Raw genomic sequence first — 11,458 nt, 5'->3', positions numbered from 1 at the left:
ATGATCCCCTCAAAAAATATTCAATTTCCTTAAAAGGAGTCTTACCATAAAAATGCAGTAAAAAAAAGTGGCGCCGCATGCTTTACTCATCTTCCCCTGCTTGTTTGCCGTGTTTGGGAAAGAGAGCGCGAGAGAGAGAAAGCAAAAGGGTTTGCTCGTTTGGACTTTAGAGAGGGAGATGGGGATGGAGAAAAACGTGGGGACGACGTCATCATCAATGCAAAACGCAGAGGAGCGTGGCGCCGGGGGCAAATTAAGGAGGCCAACGCCACGCCGACCGCCGGCAACGCCTTACGCACGACCGCAGCAGAATCAATCCCAGCGGAGCGGCTGGCTCTCGAAGGTTGTGGATCCGGCTTGCCGGCTTATAGCTGGCGGCGCCGCCCGGATGTTCCCTTATCTCTTCTCCAATTCGCCCGACATTCGCGCCCTTCCTGCCCTAGATATTGAGAAACAGGATCACGGTTAGCTCAACTCTCTCTTTAGTTAACAAGCTAGGACATCGATTAGGAATAGGGTTTTTTTTTTTTTTTTTGGTTTTGGTGGGACTTGGAGTTTTCTTTTTCTTTTCCTTTTGGAATAGAAAGGCAATTTGCGCTTAGACGAAAGAAGATAAATTGGGCCTTTTAGGGTTTATTGCATTTAGGTGCGAGTACTTTTGCCGATTACGTTGGCATGTAACAGTATTTGATTCTTAATATTGTTATGGACAAATGCCTACTTTTTAGAAGCATTATAAAGTTGACATAAAATGAAATTCTGAGAACATATTTCATTGTTATTTAACGAGTTGTGAAGTCAAGTATTATGTCTTCAATGTTGGGGATTTTGGAGCGGATCAAAGTGTTAAAATTGCATTGGACCAAAACAAGTCTATGTTTATGGATTAAATTCTTTGTGCTATCTCATCTACCGAAGATGGCAGTGAGAAATTCTTCTTTTGGAGGGACAGTCTAGTTACTATTTTGCTTCAAACGATGTAGCCTTAGATTGTTTGTTATCATAAGCTGTCTCGTTATTTATCTGCCGGTTCATCTTTTGCTTGATAATGATAATTTTCTGGTGTGTATTTGAAAAAGACAATTTTTTTGGATGCTATGTTAAATATGCTTGCAGATTAGGGTTAAAACAACTGATTCTTTTATTTACAAATTTTTATTTGACAGATCCATTTGACGCTGACTTGAAGCACCATGATGGTGGTGGTGATCACAATTGGACTGTACATGTAAGGCCGTTTTTCTTTTCCCTGTCTCTGCCAGCCTCTCATTTAGATAATATCTTCTAATACCTAAAGTGATACCCATTTGTAGATATATCCTGATATCCTAAAGCTAGGTTCATCTTATGCCCTGGAATCCATCATTAGTTTGATGTTTAGTTGTTTCACTCCACTCTGTTATATGTAACATAGTTTCTGCTTTTTCATTTTATAGCTTTGTTACTTTTTTCTGGTTTAGGTTCCATTCTGTAGGAATATTTCTATCAAGCTACTCAGAATTGGAGTCTTATTTTTTGAGCCTCCTTCAGCGTTAAATGAGCTGCGAAATTAAAATTTAATGGCATCATGTTCATTAAGCATGGATATGCCTTGTGTTCTTTGAAGCATTGTGGTATAAAACCATATGCTGGTATCAAACGTTTTTGCTAATCCTTACATTTCTTTCTCGTAAAGTTTTTAATTTCCAAGTCCTTTCCATTTTCTTTCAGTTGCCACACTTCAAAAGAGGGAAACTATTAAGGTGTAAAGGGCTCTAATAAAATTTCTCGTAAAAATGGGCTTTAATGAAAATAGAACTGTAGCTAGTACTCTAATTAGTTTTTAAACAGTTATTAGGAAGATTAGAGAACGAAAGATTCAGATGGAAGATTCAGTTATCATGCAAGTTGCTGTCATCCCTCTTTTAATATTTTGTTATGTGATCAATTCATTCAAGCTTATATGGGTTACAGGAACTCCTTTTCTGAAATTCTTCTCTACTTCCTATTTTTTTCTTGCATTGATACTTATATAGGTTACAGGACAATAAGGCAGAAATGAATTCTTCTTTTGAGAGAAAATAAAGTATATCAACAATGTGCCAGAGGGATGCAGCCCAATTACGAAATGTTTTTACAGGTCAGTTAAAATGTCCAAAAGGTCCTCCAAATTCTCAACATAAATAAGAGGATGAGCCTTGAAGAAAAAGCAAACAGAATTGAGGTCTAACTCCCCTATTGGGAGAAGCAATGCCTTGAAAAGACCTTATAGTCATCTCCTTCCAAATAACCCAGAAAGCGGCCAAGGGGATAAGAGATAAGAATTTCTTCCTATGGTTATCACGCTCGATGCCTTTCCATGCCTCTGCAGTTTCTATGGGATAGAATGACTTCTTTGGCATCTTTGTGGGCCAAGGCATATGGTAGTTTTAGAGACAATGTTTTATCTTGCTACCACCCCAGCCTGTGATCCTTCAATAGAAATGGAGATGTTGAATTTTGAATTTCAGAATCAACCTGACCAAAAAGCCTTTTGGATTTCTTCATATTCAGAGCATGCATAATATTTGTGATTGCCCACTTTGCACTCCGTTGACAATGATAATGGGCCCATTATAGGTCGGGAAAAATACAGAGAATATGAGAGCAGATATTTTGTTCGAAGGACGTTGTTGCCTTGGTACTGTATATTTTTGTGAAAGGATTTCTTTTATATTTTTGGCATTTGGTCTTACGCATTTGGGTGTCTCATCTTTGTCACAATGTTTATGCATGGTAGGTATACTTATCAAAATGTATAAGAAAGAATTAAGGTACAACAAAACAAAAAGCTGGCATAATTTTCATACCGATATCTTCTTTCCATGTCAATTGTGTGAGAGTCACTATGTCACACCACGTCAAGCGGATATCGGATTATGGAGTTTTATTTGAACCTTGTTGCTGAGGATTGCATTCCATGCTGTATGAAAAGACCCAAAATTGGAAATGCAATAGAATTATCAATCTAATTCCATTCCTTGGTCAACCAAACAAGGCATGTAGTAATTTGGTCATCCATATGCTTCTGAGGTTCCAATAGTTGTAGTCTATGATTTTGTTGAGAAATTCCTCAACCATTTGTCTTAATGTTAGGAAATCAATCTTTCTAAAAAAAATGGTACATTGATTGGGGAATCTTGCTGTATGAAGATTTAATTGGATTTGATTTGATATTATTAGTTCCATTTTTTTTTTCTCTTTGTAACAGCTATATATACTCATATATATGCCCATTCTCAATGCAGAAGAAATTCAATTTCTCTCTAAATTCTGCAGTTTTTCATGTATGTGTAACCTAGTTGCTGCTTATCCTCTTTTTCTTAAATGGAGATCCTCCTTTTTTCTAACTGTAGCTTTATTTTATTGAATAAAATATTTGCATTATGATGGATGAGATCTTACCAGTTACTTTTCTGTCTGTTTGGAATTTTCTCCTATAGCATTCAGAATCAGGATTTCCTGGAGTAGCGGGTCCTAGCAAAACAGCAGATAGGTCAGATGTTGCACCAAAACAAAGCAAAATGGGGCTGATTAATGACGATGAGCTTTCTGCAATTGAGAAGCTGATGGAGGGAAAGAAGTTTTCTAGGTAGTTCATAGTTGTTGATTCTCATGTCAATTCTAATTGGAAAGCAAGTCCCTGGAGATGCATGAAAAGTAAAATAAAGCAGCGGATTCTTGATAATATTCACCACATTTACCATGTATTTTTTCTCATTTTTATTAAATATCTTTGATGAAAGCCTCTTCATCTCCATTCTATTTTTTTGCTATCCAGGGATGAAGTTGATCATCTATTAGAGATAATAAATTCAAGGGCTGTTGACCCAAGGGATGCTGATCAGGAAAATAAGTATCCAGGACTGACTAGAAAAGAAGAAAAAGAAGCTGTCAGGCCCGTAGTTACTCCAGAAGATTCAAGAAGAACTGAAGAAAAGCAGGAGGATGTGAATAGAGTTCTGTTGGCAACCTCAACACCACTTCTCCAGTCAAGTGTGAGTAAATTATCACTATGGGCATGCATTGGGATCCACTATGTGTATATGAAAATATTTATCTCTAGCATGATTAGTATGCTGATTCTTGAACATTTCTTGAGGTCACAGTTTCTATAGGTTATAACGGAAATTAGTGGTACTCTAGAAACTGTTGGGAAGAAAATGGCTGAATCCTATTTGTGTTAGGAGTTCTCATTGATAGTTTGTGGGAAGGTAAAAAAGACTAAGAGAGTGTTTGAGATTGTTTATTTGTTGTTTATAAGCAATTTTAAACACTATTACGATATTTACGTGTTTATTAGGTTCTCAGAAGTGGCTTCAAGGAGACAAAATATAAGCTGGCAGGGTCTGTGTGATGGATGTAGTTATCGGATTGTTTACATGGAAATCTGTATAATTTGTGTGTTTTTAAGTTTTCCTGCCTTTATCTATTCTGAGTGTAAACACATTATCAATTTTATTCCAATTTTCTTACACAACACTTTATCAATTTTCTTCCATGTCCTTTTAAGATTAGAAATTGGGATGTATACAATAGAGGAATGATCTATACAAACACTTAAAAGCTTATTTTTTAAATAAAAGTTTATCTGCTTTTAGTGACTTAAAGCGCCTTACTATTTTAAGCACGTTTCTTTCAACAATCCTGAACATTCTCTTATTTCACCCCTTAGCAAAGAAGGATAAAAAAAAGAGGAGGGTTATTAAATATTCTTCTATTTCTTCTGTAGCTTGGATTTTTCTTTACTTTTTTTCCTCATAGGAATGGTTGTTTCTTTGAACATTTTATTGCTTATTGTTGTCATTAGAATGTCATTTCTTAGATGGATTTGTATTTGATAATTATGATAATGATATAAAGTTTTGCAGATGGCAGATGAGGTTGGTGCTTCGCCAATTGAAATTGCAAGAGCCTACATGGGAAGCCGGACATCAGATGTAAATCATGGTTCGAAGAGTCTAATGTCAAAAGATGAAAGGTTTTCACTGCACAGGGATGGGTTTCCATCAAAATTACTTGTACCATCTCCTTCCCTTAAGCCATCAACATGCTGGCCTGGTGCTATATTACGGGATCAACGAGGTTACCTAAGCCCACAAATTCAAAGAGGGAGATCTGGGCTTCATAATTTCCCACGGACTCCATATTCTAGAACTATCTATTCAAAAGCAAAATCCCAGGTATAAACAATTAGAGTTGTGCTTTGACTTAAGGAGATTTGTTATGAATTATCTCAAAAAAAGAGATTTGTTTATGAAGAGTAAGAAGATTATTCTTTTCCTCATGTCCTCAGTTGAATCCATTACAAGATGGTAGCAGCATGCACCGAAATATATCTTCTACTTCTTTCCAACAGTTGCAAACTCCTTCGCATGGCCTGGTAAGGCTCACAATAGCAGTTTTTTATACTGATACTTCAATTATTTCTTTTTGGCATCTTCATGCTGCCTTGACTTATTCAAATATGAACTCTTTAGGTTACATTGGAACTTACGTGGTTCCTCTCATTGAAAATGAATCTTGAGAACGGATATCATTGTTGATTATTGTCCTATTACATGCTTGATAAGAAATATCTTAATATAATTTTCTTGCTTTCACAATTGGCTCTATACTGAATATAAGCCTTTTATGGTAGGGTAGCATGAAGCAGCTGTCACTCTTATTAGCTTTTAGAAGATACTGCTTCTAGCATGTTGTGCTGACAATACATGTTCAGGTTGACCTGTAGAAAGGTAAATTAAGAAAAATGAGTGCCGGTTAGCTCTTTGCTTTGACTTCAAAATAGTTCCTGACCTCTTAACTCTTAAAATTAAGAAGTCAGCTTCATTTTTGTACCAGTCCTTTTGTCAAAATAATCTGTTTAATTTAACACAGATTACTATGTAACCACCACATCATTTAAAGAAGATGATATTATCTCAAAGAAAATTAAAGAAGATGATATTATCTCAAAAGAAATTTAAAGATGATGTGGCAGCCACATGTCAGCATTCTGTGCCAGAAATTCAACTTTCTCAAAAATAAAGAAGAACCATTCCACCCAGCAGCCATTAACTCCCTATCCACACAACTTGTCCCCTCAATTTGCTGTCCTTGAAGTTAATTTTTTTTCTTCTTCAGCTTCATTTTTTACCAGTCCTTTTTCCAAGATAATCCATTAAGTCTAACAGAGGTTGCTGTGTAAGTACCAAATCATTTAAAGAAGATGGTGTGGCAGCCACATGGCAGCATTCTGTGCCGTAAATCCCCAACTTTTCTCAAAAATAAAAAAGAATCATATCACCCTGCAGCCATTAACACTGAATTCACGTAACTTGTCTCCTTTGCTCCCCTTGAACTTGATTCCTTTCTTCCTCAGGTACTCTATACATACATATTGATACAATGTGTGTTTTTTAACTTTTAACCAAAGTAGGAACTTGAAAAAACAGGGAACATTATTTTTTTAAAAAAAAAAGAAAAAACGGGGAACAACCAAGCAATAAGAAAGGACGCTGATATAAACAAAATCCAGGGACAAAAATTAAGTACCATGAATTGTTAATTATTTGCAAAAAAGCATGCAGTAGGTCTAGAGATTGGCCAAGTTTCAATAAGGTGCAGAGCTATCAGAAGTAGTGGTTTCTGATACTCATGAGGAAGACTTATATTTTGGTTGGTAGAAGGCTTATGGTGAAGACCCTTACTGCAGACTCAATAACTCCACAGGAGTTATTCACATAGACTTGACAGAGAATCAAGTAAGCTGCAAATATGATCACCACCAGTCATCCAACTGGTAATAAATTAAGTTATATACTAAAAGAACTTTATTTTGATTTAATTAGGATTTTTAAATAAAGTATTTCTTTCAGACAGGTGTAGTGTCTATTTACTTTCTTCCCTTCTTCACTAGTAATATTCATATAGTATATTAATAGTTATTAGAAATATATAGAGAAAAAGAAGAGAGAAAGTATCCGTATATATCAAGTTTCATGTACTGTTATTATCTGATTTTATTTATACGTACGCATATGAATACAATAAAAAATTAACTGGGGAGACTGGAGGAGCCAAAGTTTTCTTTGGTCGGTCTGGGTGTTAATGGCTGCCACATCATTTTTTAAATGATATGGAGCTTACGTGGCAGCCTCTCTTAAATTTAATTTGGAACCCAAATGGAAAGTTGGTTCCTTAATTTAAAGATTCCAAGAGTTGGGGAATATTTTAAAAATCAAAGCAAGAGTGAGGGACCAAATTTGGAACTAAATCCTTGGATTTATGTCCTAGAACAATTCATTTAAAATGTATTTTGGGCTTAACTCAGATAGTTACTGTCAATGAATGTTCATTATTACTCTCTCTGTCTCGCTTCATGGGTGTATGTGCATGTACATTTAGAAGTTGTTTTTTGGTTCTGATACATCAGTTTTGTTGTGCATTTTGTTATTACAGAGCGTATCTTATTCTCTCCTGAGATTCTATTTCTTTTGTTTAAAATTGTTAATATGGATCCTGGTTGAATTATGTTTGTCTCCTTGAGGAATGGAAATAGGTCCATGAACACTTGTTTATGCATACTTTAGGCTGAATATTTGATCATAGCAACTTTTGATATCCAGGAATTATACCCCTTCTTAGAAGAATCTAGGGTTATTTTAAATGTCACTATAAGCAACTTATCAAGGCTAATATATTAAAAAAAATTACTATGCATCTTAGTCTTATAGTGTTTAGACTATAAGCAACTTACCGCCGAGACTAATATACCTTCTTAAAATTACTATGCATGTTAATCTAATTGTATTTAAATGTAACCTCTTAATTTTTAGATGAGTTGATGCTTTATATAACATCTAAAGCCTTCCCCATTGTAGCATGTACTGGCTAGATACCAACTTCCTGTACCAGTACTGTGAATTACAGTATATGTTCCAGGTAGCACCAACTTTTTATTTCTATTGCAGTTGATTTTTCTGAATCTTTTTTCGGTACATATGTTGGTGTTTGATGAATCTTATCTTTTGAATACATAGTTTTCATCAAGGAAGAAAGAAGTGGACAATGAGCATGGATCAGTGGGACCCATTCGTCGGATTCAGCATAGAGTTGTTGCAGAAACTCCTTCCAAAGAATCCATTTACTTCCGTTCTCCTTTAAATGTTTCATCTCAATTGGAAAATTCCAGTGTCTCAAAAAGCATCTTTCCAGCTGTCGAGAAGAATCTGGAACTCGGTGGAACAATTGGTGTTTCTATTTCTGAATCAGAGGAGGGTAAGCGCAAATGCTCTGCAGTGGGTAACCAAACAGTTCATCCACATTCTAGTCAGATGGCTAGGACCATACTGGATCATCTTGAGAGAAATTTACCCACTCCAAAAGACAAGGCTGCTGAGTTAAAGTTAGTTACTTCGTGGAGGAAGTCCCAGTGTTCTGATGTTGCTGATGTAATGGCAAATGAGCAGAATAACTTACCATGTGGAGAAAGTTTTGACTTTAAAAAATACATTAATCAAGCTGAACAGAAGAATTCAGCCCAGTTCGTAGAAGACAGAGGGAATTCCTCAATTAAGGTTCCTCAATCCCTTTTTAAGGTTCCTTTTCCAAGCCTAAGTAGTAATAATGAATCTAATGATGCTCTGAATAAAAGCTCTTCATCTTCAAATGCAAAATATGATGGCACAGTTACAGCACATATCAATAATTTGTGGCCTTCATTCAAGTTCAGTAAGACTGAGGATTCTCGGGTCAAGACTGCTTATGAGGTATCTACTTCTAGTTCTACCGACCCAAGCTCTTTATCTAGTGTTTTGCCTCTGCTAGTATACAAATATGATATAGATCGTTGAGGTGTATCTTCAACATTGATGTTCTGAAAAATTACAATTTCAACAATTATTTCCTGGATTTGGCCAATACCTTGATGCTCTCTCTATCAAAGTGTGAGAAAATTTACACTTATTTTGGGGATTTGGGTTCGGCTTACTGCAGTCAAGCAATCTGTTGTCAGACTGGTGAGCATCTAACAAAAACCAGCCAAGAGTGTTTGATTTTTCAAAATTGGCTGGATGAAGTGCTCTTTGGTTATATTTTTCATGTTCTTTAAGCTGACCATTGTACAAGCAGCAACCAGAACTGCATTTAGGAACTAAAATAATATCCTGACATGTATATTGTTGCACTTGTTACTGAAAAAAAGTGGTTGCACTTGTCATAAATTTAATGAATAGGTTGAAGATTTGGGCCAAAATAATTTCATCTGCCTGAGGGCTGGAGCCAATTCTGATGGTGTGTGACAAAAATACTTAATAGTGGAAGTTCAGAATGTGCGATTGTAAAATTACCCACGCTTACTTTTGCAAAAGTTAAAATGTGAATCTTTGATTATTAGTCTGGACTTTCATTTACTGGTTCTTCTGAATTTTACAGTTTTTTTATTAGACATTCCTGCATTTCTGGTCTACCTTAACGTGGATTAAAAATGAAGTTAAGAGCATCCTTTCCCCTGGAGAATCTGATTGAGTTTTATTACATTGTGATGTTTGAAATATCTATTTCACTTTTTTGGGTGATCAATATTGCAATCATAATGTGAAGATACGTTGATATATTATATAATTAATTTTGTATTTGTCTTGCTGACTCAACTTGCTGCATGAATTCCTTGGAAATATGAATAGTTAGCTTACACGATGTGAGCATTTTTTATGTGCAACTGAACTTAACAATAGACTTGAAGCAAGTGTTATCATATATACATTTAGAGCTAATGTGATGTGGCTCCAATTTTCTTATCAGGATGCTGCAAAGATTGCTGTTAATGCTGCTAGCCCCAAGATGCAAGATCTCCAGAAGCCCCCTTCATCTTTAGGGACTAAACCAGTGTTGCCTTCAATTTCTGTCGGCAGACCTGAACAAAGGTGGACATTTCCTTCTGATAATACTGCAGGGTTTACTTTTCCGGTTTCTTCTTCTGGTGCATCATCTGAGCCTCCAACACCGTCCATCATGCCAACCATCTCAGCTAGCGTTCTGCATCAACCAACAGAGAAACATGATATTTGTTCGTACAGTTTTGGTTCAAAGAGGTCTATACCTGCACTTGTCTTTTCTTTCCCATCCACGAGCAGTGCATCTAACCACGATGAAGTATCAGATGTAAAGTTCAGCTTTGGATCAGACAAGACGACAAGGATATCTTTCAGTTCATTAGGGAAAGATGCTATCTGCTGTTAAAAATGACTTTGGGTGCTGTGCTGAGTTATGGGTTGGTTAATATTCATTGGGATTAGAGAAGTGTGCAAGAAATTGTTAGATTTAACTCCATTAGGATTTACTAATGCTATTCTTTTTCTGGGTTCTGATTTCCAGCAGATTACTGAGGTTAGCGCTGCGTTAGAGCATCATAAGATTGTAATAATAGTTGGTTGAACAAAAGATGAGGCTGAAAGCTGAAGTTGATCACAGAGTATTTTCTGGTATGAATTTTCATTCTCTTATCTTGTGTTTGATTGTAAACGAGTCACAGCCTTGGTGTCATTGTTCGCCCGTAGCACATCAGGAACTGCTAATACTACATTAGAACTTGAAAAGCGCATAGGCTTGGTCATGAAATGAAAATTCTTGCGGTTCCTTAGTATTATTGGTATAGGAACGATTGGTAGCATGGTCAAGTCACCTGAAGGTAAATGGGAACTTGCCGGTCCTCTTAGTCAGATCCAGGAAGCAGGAAAGTCTGTAGTACTTTGGAGATACTACAATACATTCTATTAATTGATTATTATATTGAAATTATTAAATTACTATGAATTTAGAAAATTACTGCAGGCATGATTTGCAACATCACAGCACCCCAAGAGGCAGCTTCTTGTTCTTTTGCACTTCATGTCCTCCCCGAGAGATGGCATTGGTTAGTGGTGTGTAGTAGTAAAATGGGTTTGTAAACCATGTAAGTATATAGAGAGAGACGTGGCACAGGTTCGGTTCGCACATTTGATTCGACGAAGGGGGAATAAGTATATAATAGAGGAACATGATTCCACTAGAATCATATATTGCCTCCATTTTCACGACAAGAACTTGTCCTCTCTATCTGCTTAAAATCCTTCTTCGTCCCCACTCTGTGGCCCACCATCATGTCTGCAAGATATAAATGATGAATAGAGAGTCAGTCTAAGTGAGGAGGGAGAAGTGAAATAACAATGGAAATTGGAAATTGGAAATTGGAAATTGGAAAAGTAGGCATGAATTTGACGTTTCAGATTCTAATGTCAGAAATGGGTTGCAGTCTACTACCAAGGCCAGCTGCAACAGCAGCTTGAGCTTAGTCGTATTGCACTTGTTTTCCCGACTGGTGACTTTTACCATCTGGCTATCGCACACTCCACCATTTATTTTCTCTTTATATTTTTCATACACCATCTTTCTTATTAGACAACTTTTATATATAGGT

General features: G+C 36.2%; 1 protein-coding gene across 7 annotated transcripts; it reads left to right on the top strand.

The window, feature by feature from the left end:
• The first annotated feature begins 57 nt into the window (after nucleotides 1–57).
• On the top strand, nucleotides 58–10,505 carry LOC110815642 (nucleoporin-like protein). Of its 7 annotated transcripts, none has more exons than XM_088207203.1 (10): nucleotides 58–464; nucleotides 1,167–1,228; nucleotides 3,267–3,305; nucleotides 3,462–3,610; nucleotides 3,800–4,016; nucleotides 4,890–5,201; nucleotides 5,315–5,401; nucleotides 8,043–8,771; nucleotides 9,805–10,266; nucleotides 10,381–10,505. In XM_088207203.1, exons 1-9 carry the CDS (start codon nucleotides 179–181, stop codon nucleotides 10,240–10,242), a joined length of 2,319 nt encoding a protein of 772 aa, XP_088063329.1. In that variant the 5' UTR covers nucleotides 58–178; the 3' UTR covers nucleotides 10,243–10,266; nucleotides 10,381–10,505. The 7 variants fall into 7 exon arrangements, with proteins under 7 accessions (XP_088063329.1, XP_088063330.1, XP_088063328.1 ...); XM_088207204.1 differs by having other exon boundaries at nucleotides 10,378–10,505; XM_088207202.1 differs by having other exon boundaries at nucleotides 9,805–10,273.
• The last annotated feature ends 953 nt before the right edge of the window (nucleotides 10,506–11,458 follow it).

This window comes from Carica papaya, chromosome 7 (genome assembly GCF_054855325.1).
Source record: "Carica papaya isolate Zhongbai chromosome 7, ASM5485532v1, whole genome shotgun sequence".
Lineage (NCBI taxonomy): Eukaryota > Viridiplantae > Streptophyta > Magnoliopsida > Brassicales > Caricaceae > Carica > Carica papaya.
Note: the sequence above shows the minus strand (reverse complement) of the source record. Positions and strands in the feature narration are given on the sequence as shown.

Excerpts from the sequence above, each read along its gene's own strand:
- LOC110815642 (XM_088207203.1), top strand. The coding sequence starts at position 179 with ATGGGGATGGAGAAAAACGTGGGGACGACGTCATCATCAATGCAAAAC. Across the intron at positions 1,229-3,266 it reads ATCACAATTGGACTGTACAT|AAGAAATTCAATTTCTCTCT; the intron begins GTAAGGCCGTTT and ends TTCTCAATGCAG. Across the intron at positions 8,772-9,804 it reads GGGTCAAGACTGCTTATGAG|GATGCTGCAAAGATTGCTGT; the intron begins GTATCTACTTCT and ends TTTTCTTATCAG.